The following is a 23,936-nucleotide window of genomic DNA, read 5'->3' on the forward strand; positions in this document are numbered from 1 at the left end:
AAAGAAGAAAAAGAACAAAAAAATAAAAAGAAAAAGAAGTATAACAGGGATATTGCTGATTACAATTCCCATCTCATCTTTGATTGGCAGAGAAAACTCGCGGCCGAGGAGCAGAGTTTAGCCAATCCTGCTATGGATACGGCTCCTCTTGCTACAGGCACGAGCGGCTTTGGTGGCACTATGACTGCGAATGGAGGGGCACAGGGTCGACCTAAAGCAAAAAAAAAAAAAAAAAAGGCTGCATCACTCCTAAGGGCCCTTTCACACTGGGGCATTTTTCAAGCGCTTTAGCGTTAAAAAAAAGCGCCTGTAAAACGCCTGAAAGAAGCTGCATCTGCAATCCCAATGTGAAAGCTCGAGTGCTTTCACACTAAAGCGCCTGAAAAACACCCCAGTGTGAAAATGGTCTTAGCGTTAAAAAAAAGCGCCTGAAAGAAGCTGCATCTGCAATCCCAATGTGAAAGCCTGAGTGCTTTCACACTGAGGCGCTGAGCTGGCAGGGCGTCAAAAAAAGTCCTGCATGCAGCTTCTTTGCAGCGCTTTAGGAGCGGTTAATACACCACTCCTAAAGCCCCCTTCCCATTGAGGAAGCTTTTTTTAACGCCAAAGCGCCTGAAAAGCGCCTCAGTGTGAAAGGGGTCTTAGCAGCGCTTTACCAGCGTTTTTCGGGCGCTGGCAGTGTGAAAGGCCTCTGAAAGCACTTGGGCTTTCACATTGGGATTGCAGATGAGGCTTCTTTCAGGCGCTTTACAGGCTTTTTTTAAACGCCAAAGCGCCTAAAAAACACCCCAGTGTGAAAGGGGTCTAAGGCTGTGTGAGTAGGAGAGCAGTGCCTGATGAGTTTCTGGCTAATGAGGACTTGCTGTGATAAGGATTCCAATGCTGTGGTTGCCTATGTGATTATTCCAGTACCTCTTATCATGCTGTGTGAGATCTCTTATAACCTGGAGATCAATTCCATCCGGTAAGAGGCCCTTCTTAACTTTGGTGGAGGATCTTTCCTTTAAGCACTCTTCTTGTGGATTTCATTGGTGCACCTGGGAGATTACTTTATTAATTTGCCCGTGTGGCGGGACTATTCACATTGATTTGAACTTTGTTCACCATTCACTGTTATTTTTTAGCGCGATCTTTTCCTTTATAATCTGTTTTTGTGTAGTATAACACTTTTTGATCGCAGCTTCACATATTTTTTGTAAAATAAGCGCAATATTTTCTTTGTACTATTAAAAAAAAAAGCACCAAGACTCCCTAGTGACGTCACTTCCTGTTACAGAGGCTTCATCAAATTTTTTTGCAGTGGTCAGCGGTTGTGTGTAGGCGAGTCTCGGTCTGGGATGTCACAGGCTGGGGGAGATGGGTTTCAGTTTGGAGTATTATTGGTTGGGGGTGGGTGAGGCTGGGGTGTCAGTGGTTGTCATTGTGCAATGTCACTGGTCGGATTGGACAGACAAAACACAAAAGGCTGACTCACACCACAATTTCTGCATATGAGTTTTCACAAATGTTTTCAATGCGTCTCTTCCCTTCTTTTTTTTATTTATCTACATTCAAGACATGCATGTTCCATTGCATTTCTGGTGTGTTAACATGAGATCCGGAATGCTTTCCCTGCAATTTGCCATGTTTCAGATGTGTTCCATTCAGAAAAAAATGCAGCATGTTTTACTTTAGTTGTAAACTAGGGACATGGAAAACACTGCATGCGTTTTTGATGCAGATAAAAAAAAAAAAAAATAAGATGCATCTGCTGTGAACCAGCCCTCAAGCCTAAGGGTCCCAAATTGGTACACCTTGAGTGGGTTGTTAAAGTATGTCCTCATTTTATGTCTTTTTAACAAATGTAAGGGAATCTGATTGGGAAAAATACCCATTTCTGCCATCATGCTTGTGTAGACAGCAGTTATTGTGCAATACTACAAATGTAGCGCTGCACACATGCATGCTTTTAAAACATGAAACTCCGCAAAATGTTGCATTCAACTAGCACTGTAAAGGCATCTCAATAGAACCTGCTGTGTCGAAATAAACGCAAAGCACCTCAAGGGCATATTTCTGCATATAGTCAATACAGTGCGGTCTAGGGCAGCATACATAGATGTCAGTAAGTTTTCATGTATAATATAATGTTTCTAGAATTCCACCCCCTGCTTGCTAGTTCCATCTGACTGTGTCCTTATTGATGATGTTGCAATTTTTTGAGGGGAATAGCGTACTGTATTCTTCTAGTTCACCTATTCTGTGTCTGTATACAATAAGGCAAGTTTGTTGCACTCTTCTAATCATCAGTTGTAGGTGTACTTATACAGTAGGGTTGTCCCGATACCACTTTTTTAGGACCGAGTACAAGTACCGATACTTTTTTTTAAATGCAGCCACGTGTCCCCTTAATTCAGCCATGTCCCTAATGCAGCCATGTCCCTAATGCAGCCATGTGTCCCCTAAGACAAAGCCAAGTCAGCCCCCCCTCCCCCGCCGACATCTAGTTACTATGCGCTGGGGGAACACAACAGCTGTCATTTGCATTTGAATAGCTGTGTGTTCCCCCGCTGCGCCGTCATGTATAGCCCTTCCCCCTTGCGTCGGACGGGTGACCTGTCTATCAAAGTGCCCGGGCAAGGGGCTATACATGACAGCGCGGCGGGGGAACACACAGCTATTCAAATGCAAATGACAGCTGTTGTGTTCCCCCAGCGCATAGTAACTAGATGTCGGCAGCGGCGGGGGAATTGACTTGGCTTTGTCTAAGGCGGCAGCGGCAGCAGCTCTCCTCTCCCCCATACAAGGACTGCTCTGCTCCGCTCTCCGCCCGCACTCCGAAAAAAATAAATAAAAAGCATTCTACCAGGCATCGGGAGTATTTGCGCGAGTACAAGTACTAGCGCATATACTCGGTATCGGTCCCGATACCGATACTAGTATCGGGACAACCCTATTATACAGAATGGGAAAACTACCTCCATCAACTGCTCTGCCCTCAGCATAGGACCTATGTGCATAGACCATAGGCAGTGCACTAGGGGGGTAGGAGAAGGGCATCACAGAAAGCTGAATTAGGGGAAGACGGGAAGCAGAAGTCTGGCTTTGATTACAGTACGATTTGGATCTGAAGTTAGGAACTACAAATTCATTCAAAATAAGCAATATAAATTTTCATGACTGTGCTGTACATATATAAGTAATTTGCAGTAAAAGTTTGTTGTACCCTCCAAGACATGCCTATTCTTTCGACGTGCAAATGAGCTCCATGGCTAATCTACCAGATAAAAGTTGTATGACTTATGGCTCTCTGGTGGCCATATAATTGGCACTGTGGCGACATAAGCAGACGTGAGAGCAGCAGCTGTAGGCCAAAAGGGAGACCAGAGGTATTGGAGATTCTACAAAATAGATGAGAAAATTGCTCTGAAATAGGGGAGAATTATTTGTTAATATTTTCATGAACCAGTTTGTACGACATTTCCGATCATTGCCTTTTGACATTGCTATGCTCAATCTGTGAAATATTCAACCTAAAATAGGAGGGGGGGGGGTGTGGAGTTATGGACTTATAAAAAGGTAGTAAAAGTGCTCCATTTTTATTTCTACAGTATGGATGGAAGCGTCTCTTTAAATGTAAACTCCTAGTTTTGGGCAAAATCTACATACAGAATCCTAACAAAAGCCCAGCAATAAAACTTGAAAACAGGATAGGGTTCTGCATATGTAAACAAGGCAGAGCCTTATCCTGTCAGCGAGGAAGTAATAGATTTTCTTTCCCTGAGAAGCAGGGAATAAAATCTGATTACTTCCCCTAGTTAAAGCATCTCCCACAACAGTACACCAAAACACTGGCTAGGCACACATTTAACCCTTTGATTGAAGATCAAGATATAATATCTAGATATTTAACCCTTCCCAGCCAGTGTCATTAGTACAGTGATGGTGCATATTTTTAGCACTGCTCACTGTATCAGTGTCACTGGTTTCCAAAGTGTCAGTGTCTGAATCAATAACGCAGTCCAGCTATAAGTCACTGAATGCTGCCATTATTAGTAACAAAAAGTTTGCAGACGCTAAAACTTTTGCGCAAACCAATCAATACACATTTATTCTTTTTTTTACCACAAATATGTAGCAGATAAATGATAAACTAATTTATCAAGAAATTCAATTTTTTTATTAGATACGTTTTATAGCAGAAAGCAAAATGTATTTTTTTCAAAATTCAGTCTTTGTTTATATTGCCCAAAAAAAAAAAAATGCAGAGGTGATCAAATACCACCAAAAGAAAGCTCCCATTTTATTTGGGTACAGTGTTGCATGACTGCGCAATTGTCAGTTAACATAAAGGCAGTGCTGTTTAGCAAAAAAAAAAAAAGGCCTCATCACAAAATGGGGTCTGGGGGGATTACATTTTCTGGCAGGTCAAGTGCCTAAAGTAATACAATCATCACAGCTCATGGCAAGAATTCAACAATTCATAGTCCTAAACTAGTTTAATGCAGACCTCTTTAACAACCGCCTTACTATAATAAATCGTGACAGTTATGCCCTAATGTATTTCAGGGAGGTGGAGATCAAGGGAGATTCTCACATGTTGCTCCATTGTTAGAATGTTAGTTCTGAGAGAGCAGCAGGGTATGGCAAGTACGAGTGGGTCAGGGGTTTAAAGAGATTCTGGTAATGTCCCCCGATTGAGCAAAAGGGAGTCTCAAAGCATAGGTCTACTTAAATATACCGACATTGTGCTGTAAAGCCCAAAGCTGAGCTTACAAATCAGAGAAAGTGTAAAATAATAATAATAATAAATAAAAAAAAAAAAAGAAGATTAAATATATTTTTTGTCCACCCAACAGCATTTGGATAAGACCTGCATATTTAGAATACCAACATATTGTAGACATTTATCAAGCAGAGTTAGGTAAAAAGAAAATCCCATAACAGTAGTACTATAACCATAAAGAAATTTATTTTTCCAGTACATGAATTTCCACAAAACTGCCAGTGATCTGGAAGTTTTTTTTTGCATAAATAGGGCATTGTGGCTGTAAATATTGACTAACAATCTATTGTTTAAATTAAGTAATTTAAAAGCAGTACATCTGCGCTGTCATTTATTGTGAAGCAAGGCATCACTTGCAACATAAAACCGGATGATCTGTCAGATCAGAAGTAAAAACTGAGGAGCCATTCAAAAAATGACTATGTTATAATTTTAGTCTCTTTATTTCACAGGTCTCCTGGCCCAATGGCTAGTAGTTCACACATGTGCCACTGATGGCAAAGATGTTGTGAGATGTCCATTGTTAGGAAGGCGTTGTTTACATGTTGTTGAATCCCATCATTCCTTTCATGTTGCCAGCAGCTCCTTGTTGAAATTGTCTCATCATCGACTGAAGGCCTGCCATTCCACCTGCAAACAAAAGAACGTTATATCATCTCTAAGACATCCCACACCACCTTAAACTGCAGGTAAAGGCACAGAAATCCAAAGCATGCAACTTGCAGCATTTTTACTTTCCATTAAATTATTTTTTTATTAAACTTGCTAGAAAATGTCACTACAATTTCCTAGCACAGCCCCCTCCCTTCTACTATGTTGTATCCCTCTCTTCTGGGAGTGTCTAACCAATATGTGTACCCAGTTCCACCACCTCCTTAGACACGGTTCACACTGGGGCGACTCGTCAGGCGACACAGCCGCCTGACAAGTCGCGTCCCATTGTAGTCAATAGAACCGTTCTAATAGGAGCGACGCAAGTCGCTCCGACTTACAAAAAGGTTCTTGTACGACTTCGGGGGCGACTTGCATTGACTTCTATACAGAAGTCATTTTGCAAGTCGTCTTCAGGTCGCCTGGCCGAGTCGCCCCCGAAGTCGTGCCGCCCCAGTATGAACCGGCTCTTACAGAACGTAATATGCTGGCAGCCGGGGAAGGAACCAATGAGAATACTATAAAGTGTCATTTGAGTGAAAGTTCTGACTCTACAGACATCATATCCAAGATGGTGGCGCTCAGCTACAAACTCAGGGCTTTTGGATGTATACATAAGGGAGACTTTTTACACATAAAACATACCCAAAATAAAAAAGCGGAGCTCCAACCAAAAAGACAAGTTCCACTTTAAGGCCTCCTCCCCTGCTCCCGTTTGGGTACCCTCCCCAAAAGTTCCATTTTACAATCTTAACAGGTACCCGCTCCCACCTCCGCTCTGACTGCCTAGGTGATTGGAAGCAGTTATTTTTCCTCCCACAGTCTTCTGGGACACACGACAGGTCTCAGAAGACTGCGCGACCATTCACAGTGGGCAGCAGGCACAAGCCATCACACCCAGTGCCCTATAGTAAAGATACCGACACTGGGAGGGAGAAGACACAGGGTGAAAACGGCTGGTCCAAGCACAGCGCTGGACCATGGGGCAGGCGAGTGGCTGTTTATTAAAAGTCAGCAGCTACAGTTTTCGTAGCTGCTCATTTTTACATAGGAGACTGGGGCGCCTCTTTAGGTCTGGTTCACACCTATGTGTTTCTTAGTGCTTTTTGCAGAAACTCCCTACACTCCATTTAACATGGTTTCCTATGGGGACTTGTTCATATCTATGCTATTTTTTCAACCGCTGCATTTTTTGGAAAGGGTTAGGGACTTTTTTTTTTTTAAACACAAAATGGGGCTTTTTGATTCAATAGACTTCAATGGAGAAGCAGCTGAAAAGCATGTTGTGCATTTCTTTACGCGTTTTTGATGCGTTAATCAGCTCAACAACAAATTGGCCAAAAAAGAAAAAGCACACAAGCACTAATTACCTGTCCAACTACCAACACCACCAAACTCAGCTGGGGTCAAGAAATATTCTTGCTCAAAGACCATTGGTCCGATGCTGCATCTGTCCCCCGGCATCTCTGCACCAAAAACCGAGCCACCAAACACCGCTGAAGGCTCGGTTCTCACAGCTCCCTGAGCAAAGAGCTGCTGCCTGTCAATCAGCAGTTCTCGTGCTCTGCTCCTCCACGCTCACTTGAGTGGTGGGGATCGGCTGTCTCAGTGGCTCGCTAAGCTATGACTAAGCATCGAAAGATGTGAAACATGTCAGCCACCCCTTTTCCTTTTGTCCACCTCTCCTTTTTGACTGCACTGTTTTTGGTTGTTTGGTATTTTTTGAAAATTTCTTTGCTGAATAAAGACATCGTTTCAAGGAGTGCAGCAGTCCAGGAATTTTTTTCCATCTAATGCACCTGTGCACAGCCAGCACCCTTTTTGGTTCAGTGGGACGGAAGCATAGCAGAGGGATCAGCAGTTTTTAGAGCGACATTTTCTTTGGCTCGCTGAGAGGTTAAGACAGCCATTAGTCCAGGCACCTGGCGGACCCAGACTTTCAGAGTCGGGATGACGCAGTGCCTTGACTGATATGTGTGATGTCAGCAGAGAGCGGACTTCAGACCTCTCTCTCTCTGCTGAAAATGGGTCACAAATGGAATTGCACTCCTGTGACCCATAGAAGAAGCCAAGCCGAATGAGCTCAGGCTGGACTTCTTTAAAGCTCTGACACAGCTAATAAAAAATAAATAAAAAAATGATATATTTTTCTTTACAGAATTGTATACCAGGCAATAGGCTTAATACACAGCATGCGTCTATCAGTCAGATTGTATGCATTGCTCTCGGAAAGGTATTAAAACGTAAATTTAGAATTGTATTGCAACATTTATTGTAATTAGAAAGTATCCATTGTACTTACCCATATGCTGTAAAACTCTGGGGTCCATCATTTTTGCCATTTGCTGGTTTAGTTTGGCCATTTGTGAAGGATTTACATTTTTTGACATGTCACCGCCTGTAAACAAAATGGAAAATTTTACAGCTACACAACATGTCCGGCAAAAGACACTGCAAAGTATTGATGAAACTATACATAACAGAACATTATAACTCTCTGCACACAACAGATCAAACCGTGTTGATACTTTAGGGCGAGCCCTGTATGTTATGTTCTATGTTATAAAACGTGGACAATTTCTGAACAACATTTTCTGTATTCTAGGGACTTACCTTTAAATAGTCCTTTGATACCTCCCATTTTTTTAACCATTTGTGCAAACTTTGTATACTGTGCTAGCAGCTCCTGTACGTCTCTTGTGGATACTCCAGACCCTCGGGCCACTCTCTGAATTCTGCCAGGCTGTTTACTGAAGAGTTTGGCACCATCTGTGTTATCAAGTTCTACAAAGAATATGAACAAGGATTATACAATGAGTGACTTTATCTTCAGGTGTATGCTGCAACTGAGATGGGCTTTCTTCCACTAAGGGAAGGGAACACATGAATTCTAAAAGCAAGAACATTTTAACGTATGTCGTTTACAGTAAAGATGGTCAGGAATGAAATACAGGAATTGCCATTGCGGACTGAATACTGAAAATGCTAGTTGACTGGCTGCTACGATTGCCCACTGGCTTCATTACTGACTAGACAGTGACCAGTAAAAAGCCAAATCAATAAATCAGAGAAAAGACAAGAAGTCCTTGCTCGCACACTTGTTCCAGGCCAATGACAAAGTATGACGAAGTAAGAAGGTCATCATGACAGCCAGACAGCAAACAGTGGTCAGCAAAAGCAGCCTCCATCTTCTCTTATAGCAGATTTCTTTAAAGTAAAACTTCCATCACCAACATGGGTGGTGAAAACCAAGTATCAAGGTGGTATAAAACCGAGGATGATTTCAGTAAAAAACAGATTTCAAAATGATCAGCAAGTCCAGATCGGAACTGAAGTAAAAAAAGAAACAAAAATCAAATACCTACCCAAACTCTTCATAAATATAAATTAAATGCACTTATTAACCAACCCAGATTTGAATCTTGTATGAGAGGAATATAGTGGTTATCTGGTTTTCTGCCACCACCACACTTTGATGCCAGGCACCATGTTTGAGCTTATTTCTTGCCCTTTGTAAAAGCCTCATCTGCCCACAAAGAACATGTTACTAGGAGCTTCTATGGCAACTGTAATGCTACTGTTGTATAAAAGCCAAAGTGCATTACAAAGATCTGTCCAGCATTGCACATGAATCTGCCCTCTTTCACAAATGCTGCTACGCCATTCATTCATGAGGAATGCCTTCTTCTCTTGTTGCTGTGTGTTTTTTTACTTCATAAGTAAAATGATCACATTGGAGGACGAGAAAGGCACAACGAGAGCTGAGGAAGGAGACCGCACATACAGGTAGCTCTGCTATGTTAAGGCGGCTGTAGCTGTACAACTGTGCATGCACTGGAAATGTGACTAAATGAGAAACATGCAAAAATAAAATAAAGATCTTTACAGACCAACGCTGGATACACATACAACTTTTGTGGTTTAATTTCCTTTAGATTTAACCAAATAATACAAGGGCCTGTCTGATTGCATACAAATTGAAAGTGTTTAGGTTTGGACTTACATTATATGGTTTTGGTAAATCTAAAGTAAAGTTGTACAAGAAAACTGTATAAAAGTTGTATAGTGTGTAGCCAGCTTAAGACCCCCTTGTGAAGTATTTATTAGTTTTTCATCAGCTGCTCAGCAGTTTCTCATCAGTTTTTTAAGGCCCCTTTCAAACGGTGGGACCGCTCCATGCAGTCCTATGAAGCGTTGGATGTCTGCAGAGACACGTCCGCTGACATCCGACCTGATCCGCCAAAATCAGACGGATGGCGATATGTCCCCATCCGTCCATGGCGGATCAGATTGGGTGAGATCTGATGAAGACGGACATGTTGTCCGTTTTCATCAGATCTCTCTCCATAAAAGACAGAGGCGCTGCACAAGCCCCTCCCCGCTCAGTGAGCAGAGAGGGACTTCTCTCCGCTGAACCAGCAGATGACATCTCCCACTGAGCCGGCGGCCTTGTGTGGAAAAGGGCTTACATCCACTACCAATGCAAAAATGGATGAAAAGCGGACAGTTTGTCAGTTTACATCTGATCGTTTTTTTGTTTTTTTTTAAACTGAAGAAAAATACAGCTTTAAAAAAAACGGATGGGGATGTAAACTGATGTAAATGGATGATCATCCATTTTCCCCATACAAAAGCATTGATGTCCGTTTATCATCCGTCAATGGATGGATGAAAAACAGACAAAGGCCCCTTTTCACATGGGCACCGTCAGTTTAGATACTTTTTCAATGTATCACTTTTATCCGTTGCTTCATCCGTCGTAAGTTTCTTTAATCTCCATTTACATCCATTTACAGCAGTTTCTGTGGCTTCGATGACATTACCCAGAAAGCTTTTCTCCTCCCATGCTGCATTGCACGTTACCACGTGCCTCACGCTCTTTGGGAGTCATGGTGGACCAATTTGGTGTCATAAGGTTAAAGATTTTCTCCCAGCAAGATTTTCTTGCCGTGTTGCCACTCTGTCACTGTGGTCCCGACACGTTTAGTCCCTTAAGTCTGTCCTTTAATACACCAGGTTTATTAGTTGCTCCTGGGAGACACCAGTGGCCATACCTTTTCCTTGGGGATGTACTCCCTATTGTCCAACTACTACCTGCCTGGGTCATAGGTTGAGTTAACATATAAACAAAAAAAAAACTAATTTATTCCAAATGGATCTTAATTGATTGGACGTTGATGGACATTGTCCATTAATGTCAGTTAATATCAGTTTTCATGGATCTCGACGTATCCTTGTACTTTAAAAAAAACACAATAGGAAACAACAATAAGATCGGAAGCGGAGGTAAACAGATGGCAACGGATGGTCATCCATTTGTCCATAGGAATGCAATGTCTGTTGGCGGATGAATGAAAAATGGATAGACGGTCTGATCATGTGAAAGGGCCCAAGAGGTCGGCATGTGTGAAAAGTGGCCATAGGGGTTGATTTACTAAAACTGGAGTGCAAAATCTGGTGCAGCTCTATATATAAACCAATCCAGCTTCCAGGTTTTATTGTCAAAACGTAATTGACCAGGCTGAATTTAGAATGGCTCATAATATTGCTATAGTATAACTGCTATGGTGAAAAGTTGTATAGGTGACTACATAGGTTCAGTTTTAATTATATTCACATTTTGGACTTTTCCTTTCAAAATCCTCTTGCCTAATAAATGAGACTTACATATAACTTCATCTGCTTGTACCTCTGAAAACACAGACAGTAAATGACTGGCAGTTTCTTCAGCAGCTAAGTTCTGCTTATGCTTAGTTTTATCATATGCTCAGTCTGAATTGTCCAGGTACAGTATGCAACAGGTTTACTTTAAGCTCTAGTGTGCCCATTAAAGAAATATATCTACAGATGTTCCTGTTAACGGACTCCAAATAGATTTAAATGTATTTTTTAAAATGACCCCGTCACTTACTTACACTGTAGCTAAAGCACAGAAAAATCAAGTATTTTAAAATGCCTTCTCGCAGTATTTGTGCAATTCGTTATTCACTTACGAATGTGCCATGTGAACTTGCTAGAAAATCTAACTAATCCAGAAAGAGTCATTTTTTTCCACAGCAGCTTCACAGAGGACCAGAAGACATTAACCCCTGCAGTGCCAGAAGTTCACCAGCAGGAAGAGTACCAGGCATCCCCGGGGGCACAGAAGATTTCTATAGGATCCAGCTGCCTGCACAACGTGGGACATACTTTATTATAGGTAAAGTAGCTCACTAAAGCTATAGAGTTTTTAGGGCTAAACCTCAGCTTTAAAACATGAAGTGTTCATAAAATAATGTTTGGCTACACAAACTACACTGTCAATGTAAATGACTGCATAGCCTACATACTTACTATATATGCCAACAATAACCAAAGCTAATGAGGACTTACCCTGGTCATTCATGCTGTCCATTATGGTCATAAGCTTCTTCAGACGAGCCATTGACTCCTGCTCATTGCCCTTACTCATAAAATCTTGTCCAAAGCCTGGAATCATTCCCTGTCAAACACAAATGAGACATTTTTACATACAACCTACAAATGTGTATCTACTTTCCTACCATAATAAATTCAAAATAACCATCATGGGGCAAAGATGAACAACGTACAAGGAGTTTATGGAGTAAGCAGTTCAAGCCTTCTAAAGGCTTATTCACACTGCAGCAGTTTTGCCTCCCAGCCTATCAGGGTGTAATATATTATATACACATATATACATACACACACACACACACACACACACACACATATATATATATATATATATATATATATATATACACACAGGGGCGTTGCCGACAGTGACATGTCACATTAAAGATTGAAGTTGAGAAGCGGGGGGAGGTGTTCTTCTGTCGGAAATCTTACATTAAAGTGAGAATCTGGGGGTGCCGACTTCTTACCTCTTCTCCCATGCAGCCAGCGAGTTGAGAAGTGAGGTGAGGGGGCCGAAAATGACTTCTCACCAGGCAGGGCCTCTAGTAATTTGGGGGGCCCTAAGCGGCTTGCATAGTGAGCCTATAGGGCGGATCGGCCCTGCACACGCGCGCGCACACACACACACACACACACACACACACACACACACACAGCACATTGCAGTAAATGTATAGAACATTTGGAAATGGAAAGAACATTTATCGTTACTCTTCATTCACAGGGATTAGCGTGTAAATCCGTGTGGGCATAACGCACTTACCAAAATCTGGCTAAAAGGACCCATTTTCATGATATTCTGAAACTGCTCGTACATATCTCTCAGTGTAAACTGACCTTAAAATGTAAAGAAAAAAAAAAAAAAGTACACATGAAATACAATTCAGATTTACATAACTATATACTAAAATGCAACACACTTTTGCTACCTATAATTAATACTGCATTAATATTGCAAACTTTCACTATTCATTTTTAAGAATAACTTTCTACAGAACATGCGTCTACAGTGGTTTCCTAAACAAGGGGGACATTTTTGCAATTCTTTCACAAGACATAACAATGCTTAACAGGAGGAGTAAGATGCATCATGGAGACATTTATTACAAGGTTACAGCCCCAGTCAAATCCTCACCTTGGCTGCAACTGAATTAAAGAGATGCAGCCTGATTTGCAACTACCTGTGTTGCCAATATGTTTGATAAATTTCCTTCATGGTGTATATAGATCCCAGCTAAAGAGCCTTCGTATTAACATACATGTGTACTTACCATGTTTTAGTTTCTCTATAAGAGCTTCATTGTCATCTAGTTTCAGCTCATTCACTTTATCAATCAGCCCTTCAATGTCTCCCATTCCTTAAAAAAAAAAAAAAAAAGATCCATCATTTCTAAGCCAATAAGAGACATCTGAACAGATGCAAGATATTACAATTTAATTAAAATCAAGTTAGACAGCTCAATGTACAAAGTGTACAGGTAGTGTAAACGCTCATTTTGCAGTTAGCACTTACCCAGCAGTTTGCTGATAAAAGGCTGTGTTTTAAATGGTTCAAAATCATCTATGTGTTCTCCAGTTCCAATGAAAATGATGGGACTCTTTGTTGCAGCAACCCTGTGGGTAATTGATTATATAAGTTTTAAGAGGACACAAATGTAACGTTTATTTAGCAATGTAATTTTGTAGTCAATGTGGTCATTGGAATTTAGTATGGTACCAAGCCGAGTCTCTTCTAAAATAAATAATGTAAATGGGAAATTAATAGGGTTGTCCCGATACCACTTTAAGACCGAGTACAAGTACCGATACTTTTCAGTGTGTTTATTATTTTTACAATTTAACTTTTCAGTGTGTTTATTATTTTTACAATTTAACCTTTTAAAACATGTATTACAATATTTATTTTTCCGTTTTTATCAGCCCTGTTGGGGCTGAGATATTGGGGGTCTTAAACCCCTGATAGTCCCTTTCTCTGTCTCAAAGAGGAGCCAAGGACACAGATTGCCCAGTCCCTTTCTCTGCAGCCTCAACTGCACTGAAGATAAATGTAAAGGAGACAGCGGCTCCTCTCCATTCATAAACAGACATTGTTACAAAGTTACTATGCTCAGTTATTAATGGACAGAGTGTCAGATCGGGGACAAAAGGGGGGGGGGGGAGCACGGCGGGGGACCCGAGCGGTACACAGAGGGGAGCGGGGGACACAAGCAGTACACGGCGGGGGGACAGGCGCACCACTGACAAAGTATCACAAAGTATCAGATTAGGCATCGGAGCATTTGCCCGAGTACAAGTACTTGGGCAAATACTGGGTATCGGCACCAATACTAGTATCTGTATCGGGACAACCATAGAAATTAAGTATTTAAAAGAGAAGTATGGGTAAAAAAAATAAATAAAAAAAAATTACCTAGATAGATGCAGCATCGAACTGATGCTGCATCAGTTTCTGCCCCCAGCTGCTTCTAAAGGCCCATACACACGATACGACTTTGACAACAAATGTCCGACGGACCTGTTCAATTGGACAATCCGACCGTCTATATCAGGGATTTGCAATTAGCAGACCTCCAGCTGTTGCCAAACTACAAGTCCCATGAGGCATAGCGAGACTGACAGCATCAAGCATGACACCCAGAGGCAGAGGCATGATGGGACTTGTAGTTTGGCAACAGCTGGAGGTCCGCTAATTGCATATCCCTTGTCTATATGATCAATCGGACTATTGTTTTCGCTTTTTCATCAGACAAATGTTGGCTGTAAATGCTCTCAAACTTTGAGAACAAATGTCCGATGGAGCATAATACGATCGTGTGTACACAAGCCCATCGGACTAAAGTCCAAAGTACAAACACGGATGCTCAGAACCAATGCGAAAGATCAGACAATAGCAGAAGTTGCCCAAAGGGTGGTGGTAAAGAGCTGAAAAAACACACGATTTAGTGAAAAATGGCTGAAAGTCCCGCCATGTATATGCAGAACAAGTTCACGGCCAACGCCCATTCAGAGTAAATTCCACGGAAAAGTCAGATGGAAGTCCAATCGTGTGTATGAGGTTAAGACTGATAACCAAGCAATCAAAGATCGTTGATCACTCAGTTTTCAGCCTTCAGTGAGCAAGTCACTGTCAGTCACCAGCTCTCTGCCCCTCTAGCACAGGAGTGCTGGTCTGTGGAGGGGCGGAAGCGACTGGCTCAGTTGAGAGGCTGAGCCAGCTGCCTGTTCAGGCATCTGGGTGGATCCCAACTATAAAATCAGGGCCGATACAGAGCCTGGACCGGCTAAGTGACGTCAGCATGTTTCAGCCTGCTGTCGGCTGAAAACGGATCACAGAACAAAGTGCACTCCTGTAATCCCCAGGAGAACTACAGCCAAAATAGTTTTGGCTATACTTCTTTTAACATTGCCAGTGTAGGAAAACGGAATCATCTTTTTTCCCCTATGTATATTACAAAATAAATATACTAGTATATATTAGTTGAATTAGTTGATTATATTAGTTGAACTGAAGTACATTCATTTCAGTCAATGCTCAAACTTCCAAAATGATTTTGGAAAGGTTGTAACATCAGATTCCCCAGCAGATGGAGCTGCAAAGAAGTATGCAACTCCTCATTTTCCAAAAAGCAATAAGTGACATGTTAAAGCGGGGGTTCACCCTTAGAGGGCACTTTTCCCCCCTTAGATTCCTGCTCGTTTTTACTAGGGGAATCGGCTATTTATTTTTAAATATGTGCAGTACTTACCCGTTTACGAGATGCATCCTCTCCGTCGCTTCCGGGTATGGGCTGCGGGAATGGGCGTTCCTTCTTGATTGACAGGCTCCCGAGAGGCTTCCGACGGTCGCATCCATCGCGTCACGATTTTCCGAAAGAAGCCGAACGTCGGTGCGCAGGCGCAGTATAGAGCCGCACCGACGTTCGGCTTCTTTCGGCTACGAGTGACGCGATGGATGCGACCTTCGGAAGCCTCTCGGAAGGCTGTCAATCAAGAAGGAACGCCCGCTCCCGAAGACCCATACCCGGAAGCGACGGAAGAAGATGCATCTCGAAAACGGGTAAGTACTGCTCATATTTTAATACAAATAGCCGATTCCCCTAGACCGAACGAGCAGGAAGCTAAGGGGAGAAAATTTTTTTTTTTATAAATGGGTGAACTCCCGCTTTAAGCTGACTCAAGATTCGATCTATGGGTAAGCTGGTTGTACTAAAGTTGATCCCTCAATCGACTTCAGCACAAACAGCCTGTCAGATAATTTACATGTGGTCACTGCTGGCAGCCGACAGTGATCATTGCATTCTGCTGGCAGGGAACAACCCCCGCCAGCGTAATACAATAGCGCAGCAGGAGGGATTCTTCCATCAACACAGTCAATTAAGCCATTTTTGTTCCTTCCACCCATGGTGGAAGGAAGGAAAAAAAAAAAAAATATAATCCATGGTTAGCATTAAACAGTGGAGATGCACTGTATAAATGTGCAATCTAAGCACCGAGTTTAGCTTGTAAAACAGGGTAAATTTTAGATAGACTTCATATATTTTTGTTACATCTATGTCATTTTACACATGCCATTAGATGGGTTTGTGTGCAGTTATATCAACAGCATACTTACGCACTAAGAGCTCCTCCTCCTTTTGCATGACCATCCAACTTGGTTACAATGACTGATGCTACATCTACTTTATCCTTAAAGGCTTTAGCTTGGGATTCACAAGCCTGACCAATGGATGCGTCCATGACGTAGACAATATTATCTGGTTGCTGAAATGCAAATATAAAATGTATACATAAAAAGACACAGGAAATGTATACATAGACGCTGAAAAAAAAGATTTTACACCAACTTTATACCATAAACAATAATGCGTACAGGCAACCTAAGCTTAAAATGTTTGTGTGTCTGCAAAACAGTACCAAAAATTGGGTCAAACACATGTCTGACCTCCCTCCAATGTCCACAACCAGTTTTAGGCTTGGTTCACACTGGTGCGCTGTGCAATATCGCATGCGATTCACACGACACTGCAGCGCAAATCACATGCAATGATAGGTTGCATCGCATTTGGACCAAACTCGCACAGGACCCTTTTTTGTCAGCACCAGAATCGGATCGCATGGGTGTTGACACCCATGCAATTTGATTCATGCAAACCGATCTGGGGGTGTCGTTAACTTTGTATTGCCAGTGGTTTGCATAAGGCAGTGTGAGCTGCCTTGCGAATCAGGTGCGATGCGGGAAATCCCGCAGTGGATTTGCAGGGTTCCCGCATCGAACCAGTGTGAAGTGACCCTAAAGTGGAGGAAGACCTCTAAAAGGCAGCTGTGTATTAGAACACATATTGGTCACATGTGTACGTGCATAGGAGACAGCATTGTTCCCAACTTGGGGAAAGCAACAAGTAATATTTACCACCTTCCTATCGGCCATTGTATATATATATATATATATGTATATATATATATATATATATATATATATATATATATATATATATATATATATATATACACATACACATACACACACACACACACACATCCTGGTAGGTAAGTGGTTGTACCAGGATTATGGTTGAGGCTACAACCATGTTCCCGAGGTAATATTTTACAACGACTTTTTCATTTAAAAGCATTCCCAATTGGCTGGGCAGCCGCTGGAATACTTGTACACCGCCACCATCGGGCTCTCCGGAGCAATCGGGAAGCCTGGGAGCGATGCGACTGGCAGCATCCATGCAGTGAGGAACTGGAGCTGTTCCTCCCATTGTGTGACGCAAGTCGAAGCTCGTCGGTTCTTTGTCATCACTTCCGGTTCCAGGCCATTTTTCTGGTCGCATATGGATCAGTAAAGCAGCCGATCAGACCGATTGGCTGCACTGGAGCCCAAAAGGAGAGATGAGGGGGTCAAATTCACTCTGAGGTGGATGGTGGAGTTTTTCTTGCACATCCAATGATTTGTGGCACGGATTGCATTACATACATGCAAGAGTGAGGAACGTTCACTCATTTTTGAATCAGTGGTGAAATTTTGATCACAATATTTTATTGTTTGGACTGGATGATATTCACTTTTATGTCATAATATTTCTGCCTTCGTTGTTTAGACAGATTATTTATATTTCATATGATTTGTTTACCACTGAAAAAGCGCAAAAATATTTGCATTTTTTTATTTTCAGGAGTGCGAGTTCATTTATTGAAATGGTAGCAGCGGTTCTGCTTTGTTCACATAAATGTATTTTCTTATAGCAGCGCACAAGATCTTTATCATATGTTGGGTATCTATTTTACTTGGCATAACATCTTTCACATTGTACAAAAAACGGGCCAACTTCAGACATTTTTTTTGATCCTCCTCCAAAAGCCTATTCTGAAGCATGGCTGGATGATGACATTGGATACAACGCCTTGAGGCGATTTAGTTTGCATTTGCAGCGCTATACAAGTTACTCACTCACTCGCCGAGACGATTAACTGAGAACAAAAAGAATCATACACCAATACTATTTGATCCAGTCAAAATTGGTAATATAAAGTGATTATTTAATAACTAAAATGTAGGAAAAAAAAAAAAAAAAAAAAAAAAAGAAGAAGGACGGTGGGGGTGGAGGAGCATAGCTCTGAGCTTTGGTTTACCTTGTGAACAGAAGCCCCGCACGGACTACATGCCTAGTATACAATAATGTACTAATGATGATGGGTAAGGAAGGCTTACTTACTACAGCATTAGAAACTTGAAGCATTTCTTCAAACAATGAATCTTCCTGCTTGTGTCGACCACTTGTGTCTACAATAATGATTTCAAAGTTTTCATTCTTAAATTTCTCAACGCCTTCATATGCAATGTTCACTGGATCCATCTCTGTGTAACTGTATGAGAAAACATTTCAAAACACATAAAATGTTACACACACACACACGAAAACACTGAATCTAGAGAACACATTTGCATTCAACATAAATAGAGTAACAGCTAAAATGCCTACTAACACGTATCTCAGCTTCAGAATTTAAGATGAAAGTGGTCATGTACAACAAACCGTTTAGCCAATAGATATAATTGCACTTAAAATCGGTTGTATGGCCTGCTTGGCGATTTTTACCCACAGGTAAAGCTATAATAAAGCTTACCTGTAGGTAAAAATGTATATCTCCTAAACCTGCACAGTCTCGAAAATATTCACCCTGCATGCAGCTGCTGACGTATCGTGCCGGAACACCAGAGCTCCTTGTCGGAACAGAGGGCTCCCCGAGCACATGCGCGGTAGTGATGTCATTCTGGCTCCAGCCGCTCACAGTGCCGGAGCCTGCAAACCCGGAAGAAAAGGTTAAGGAAACATGTCCGCTTCCTTAGCGGTGACCGGGTGCTGCTGTGGGGGCTTCGTTATAATGTAAGTATTTCATAATGTGCTAGTATGCTGGAGTGAACGGTCACAACTTTTCCACAGCATTGGCGGATCCGTGGTTCCACGACGCAATTTCTCCCCCACCCTGTGTGAGCTCGCACACCACCTGCAGGGTCGCTCGCATCCTTTTTGGCCCCAGTGGGTTTCCTGGCTTGCCCCTTTTTCAGGAGACTGTGTGGTGTGGCAATTATACCAAACTGTGTGGTCCTCCAGGTCCCATACCAACGTCCCAAGGGCACACCACCTTTCAGGCCTCTGGTGGAGAATTGAGAGTATATCCTGCTCTCATATGTTTTTATTCAAAAATGCTACATCAACTCAACATATAATACATAATATTCTTGCTTAATCACGCCCCTGAAGAAGGAAATGCAGATATATTCTGAAACGCGTCGGTGCAAGAATTTATTTAAACAAATATTCAAAGCATTATGGTGATGTTGATAAAATTGTAAATGTGTTTGAGCATGCTATGTATCTGCATAAACATGTGTTTTATACAATTCTCTTTTTACAAGAAAAATATTTAATAAATCATTATTCTATATACGCCTTAAGAAATCTGTGCCTTAAAAGTCCACTACAAAAGGGGATTTTGTTTTTTCTCTATTTCTATTGGATGCAGCACTTTAATGCTCAACATTGCCAACTCACACCCTTTTGTGCTAGTATGCCGTTGTCTTGCAGGTTTGTTTTTTTCAGCAGTTTACTACCACTTTGAGAGAAATTATGTATTTACAAATAGGCAACAGATAATCAGGAATTGACAAATCTTAGGCCCTGTACACACGATCGAACATGTCTGCTGAAACTGGTCCGCAGACCAGTTTCAGCGGACAGATCCGACCGTGTGTACAGCCTAGCAGACAGGTTTCCAGCAGACAAAAGTTTTAAAGCATGCTTTAAAACTTATCTGCTGGAAACCCGTCCGTCCGACATGTCCGCTGGTTAGTACGCTTAACCAGCGGACCGAAATCTCCCGCATGCGCTGAATAGATTCGACGCATGCGTGGAAGCATTTTACTTCCTGGTTTGCGGACGTGGCGGCGCCAACGTCACCGCGATGTCTGCCCGCCCGCGGGGATTTTGGTTTGATGGTGTGTACAACCATCAGACCAAAATCTCCTAGCAGACATGTCCGATGAAAACGGTCCGCGGACCATTTTCATCGGACATGTTCGATCGTGTGTACAGGGCCTCAGGAGTCAGGAAAAGTCAATGTGCCAAAAGAGAATTACATTGGTCAGCTAAAATGTATAAGTATTTTTTATTCTTAGTGGTATATGTTCCCTGGTTATTTTAGAACTAGAATAGATGGCCAGCTGCAGTCACAAAATTTGTCGTCAAACAATTAATTTAAAACAAAAATAAGTATCCCGTAGAATATGTGCATTTATTGTATTTTATATATGTTATTTACCTGTAAAGCCCCCCTCATGTAGACATCTAAAAGCGCCAAGATTACTGCTGCTAGCGTTGCCATCTTGAATGTGATGTAATGGTATTCCTCTTCACTACTACCCCAGCAGGGAGGGTGGTAAGGAAGTGAAGGGCAGAGGAGCAGGGCTAACACAGATAATCCCAGAAAAGGAGAGGGTTAGGATGTGCATGGAGGAAGGGGGTTGTACTAGGGAACCGACTTCTCCTGGAGTAGCATTGCAAGCAAGATGTTTGCGACAGGGTCCCTTCTACTACATTCACGTATCTAAGCCACGCAGAACTTGCCTAAATCATTTAAGTCATAACATATATAAAAACATTAAACACCAATCATTGTCTGAACACTCGCCACAAGTATGGAAAATCAATAGAGCAGCTTATCCTTGATGGTCTTACATCTATGCACGCATCTTTATAGAAAAATATAGTCAAACCCAAGTTGTGACTCTTTACACTACGAATTCCCAAAACATTCTTTGAATAGCATATCTTTCAGGCCTCATTCATGTATCGGATTAGAATTTGTGTGTGGCAAGTATCAGTATATATCTGCAGGTGGCATAAAAAGGTGTGTGTGATCTGCTGTGGCCAGGAAGTCATCATACTTGCTGCACCACGGCCCACCATGTGAATGAGGCCTGTATCTACCGTATTTGCCTGTGTATAAGGCGACCGGGCGTATAAGAAGACCCCCTAATTTTACAGTCGTTTAAGATTTTTTGCCTGTACTCATCGTATAAGACGACCCCCCGTCCGAGGCTTCCGACGCTTCATATTTCTTCCTTCTGGAGCCATATTCTTCCTCCTTCTTGCTGGAGCTGGAGCCAATCACGGCGAGCGATGTATTCTATTAATGAATACAAAGCCTGCTTGGATTGACAGAGGCTGTAACATCATCAGCCCACGCCTCTCTGACTCTCAAAGCCAATCCGAGCAGGCTACTGTATGTAGCCTGCTCGGATTGGCAGAGGTTGTTACTCCAATCCGAGCAGGCTCTGTATTAATTTGAATACATGGCTCACCGGGATTGGCTAAGAGGAATATACTGTATGTAGCCGAAGCTACATACAGTATTACCGCATATACAGCAGGCATCCGAGCAGTTGACTCGGCGTATAAGACGACCCCTGCTTTTTGGCCATTTTTTTTTTAAGTGTAAAAGGTAGTCTTATACGCCAGAAAATACAGTACTCTAAAGCCTCGTACACACGATCGGATTTTCCGACAACAAATGTGTGATGGCAGGGATTTGTCGGAAAATCCGACCGTTTGTACGCTCCATCGGACAACTGTTGTTGGGTTTTCCGACAACAAATGTTTTATAGCATATTCTCAAATTTTCTGACAACAAATGTGTCTTGCCGGATTATCCGATCGTGTATACGCAAGTCTGTTGGAAAACACACATGCTCTGAACCAATGCCAACCATAGCACAACATTATCAGAAGTTGCCCAAAGGGTGGCGCTAAAGAGTGGGAAAAAAAAACACATAGTTTTGTGTATGTTGGCTGAAAAAGTTCTGCCGTCTGTATGAATACCAAGTTCACGGCCAACGCCCTTCACACAAAATTTGTTCGTTGGAAATCTGATCGTTTGTACGAACTTGGTCTTCAACTTGACTCCCTGCAAAATCACTGGTTGTAACATGTATCTAATTAACCTGCCACACATTATTTGGCTAGAAAATGACCAACGTACGATATATACCTGGCTTCTGAAAGTAAGGCATCAGTAGAAAAATAAGATTCCATGAATTGGAGTAGATTACTAGAAGACTTTAATCAAATAAGCACCTTACAGCAGCAAAAAAGCCTCCCTGTGTTTCATGCTATGGCACTTGGTCACATGGCTATAATTGAGCCTTATGACCAAGCATTGCGGTAAGGTGGGCAAAAGCTGGCGAGTCAGAACCAAGGTAGCGTGGATGAAAGCCGATATGCAGGCAGCAGCACTGTACATTTGTGTAAATTAGTATAAAGTTCCACCAATCATCATGTCTTTAACTTATAATTAAAACTGAACTAGTATTACTAGGGAAACTCCGGAAAGCCATTTGTTACATTGAACATGAGACTACAAGTTTATACACATTCGTGAAGTATAGGTTGTGTGCCTATGAGCTGAGCTTTGTTACCCAGGATAGCTGGCGATTATAACTGCACAGCCAAGAATTACCACTGCTCTCCATTGGCCAACTAGTGTTTTTTCAACAATTAACTACTACACTGGAAGTTACGTGTAATATAATTCCTAATTTGCACTGTTTACTACAGTCCTAAAAGACGTTCTACAAATTTTACTACTGAATGATGCAAAGCATATAGGAAACACCATACCTGCCATAGAATGGTATTCTGGCTTTTGTAGCATTCTGTTTCAGTTGATCGAAGGCTCCTGTAAATGCACAACAATGTACAGGTTAGGTTTACCAACACAGCGGTGTATTAAGGCCGGTTCACACTAAGAATCACACATGAACAAGCTGTGCCTTCCTGTGCAACTCACATGCAGTGCGATTTCAGCCCATTCATTTTGAATGAGTTGGAATCGCAACAAACCAAAAGTAGGGCATGCCCTATTTTTGGAAACTCACTGTACCATGCAATCCGGTAGAGGGTCAAATGATCCGTTGGCAAATTACTTTGGAGGTACGATAATATTGACACCTACTGCAGTGCGCTTTGAACACAGTGCAGGAAATGCACATGGAATGCAGGTTTCCATCACCACGTTCTAATGTGAACTGGCTCTTAAACAATGCGGCTACAAATGTTAATGAACATATAGAAGACTTATTATGCCCGTTTAATGTTGGCACCATCTGCAGGGAAGCTGCGGTTTTCTGCACTGGATAAACACAGGTCACCACTGGGACACAGAAAACTTTCCATGTGTCCCGTTCACATTTCAATACTGGTGGAATGCAGTATGGGGAAAAACAGCATGACTGCATTTTTTCACAGCACACTGGATGACACCAGGGTTACTTAAAGGGGTTGTAAACCTCGTGTTTTTTCACCTTAATGCATCCTATGCATCAAGGTGAAAAAACTTCTGGCAGTCACCAACTCCCCCCCCCCCCCCCCTGTTTTACTTACCCGAGCCATATAATTTGCTTGCGGTGACGCGCTCTGCCTCTCTCCACGGGGTCCCGGCTCTTGATTGGACAGATTGACAGCAGCGGGAGCCAATGGCTACACTGCTTTCAATCAAATCCAATGAGGCGTCTATGAACGCCAAATTACTTGGGAGTGCG

The 23,936-nt window shown here is 42.1% G+C and overlaps 1 protein-coding gene across 2 annotated transcripts in view; it reads right to left on the reverse strand.

Moving 5' to 3' along the window:
• Positions 1-4,929: 4,929 nt before the first annotated feature.
• The window catches only part of SRP54 (signal recognition particle 54), a 35,911-nt gene continuing 16,904 nt past the window's right edge, over positions 4,930-23,936 (reverse strand). Inside the window, exons 6-15 of one of the 2 annotated variants that reach the window (XM_040333235.1) lie at positions 23,017-23,074; positions 18,553-18,703; positions 16,446-16,594; positions 13,347-13,447; positions 13,105-13,191; positions 12,597-12,670; positions 11,789-11,897; positions 8,030-8,200; positions 7,719-7,814; positions 4,930-5,395 (exon numbers count right to left, since the gene is read on the reverse strand). In XM_040333235.1, coding sequence (XP_040189169.1) covers positions 5,304-5,395; positions 7,719-7,814; positions 8,030-8,200; positions 11,789-11,897; positions 12,597-12,670; positions 13,105-13,191; positions 13,347-13,447; positions 16,446-16,594; positions 18,553-18,703; positions 23,017-23,074 — 1,088 coding nt within the window. In that variant the 3' untranslated portion in view covers positions 4,930-5,303. The remainder of the gene's footprint in view (positions 5,396-7,718; positions 7,815-8,029; positions 8,201-11,788; positions 11,898-12,596; positions 12,671-13,104; positions 13,192-13,346; positions 13,448-16,445; positions 16,595-18,552; positions 18,704-23,016; positions 23,075-23,936) is intronic. The other variant, XM_040333234.1, reaches the window with a different exon arrangement.

Source organism: Rana temporaria, chromosome 13 (assembly GCF_905171775.1).
Source record: "Rana temporaria chromosome 13, aRanTem1.1, whole genome shotgun sequence".
NCBI classification, from domain to species: domain Eukaryota; kingdom Metazoa; phylum Chordata; class Amphibia; order Anura; family Ranidae; genus Rana; species Rana temporaria.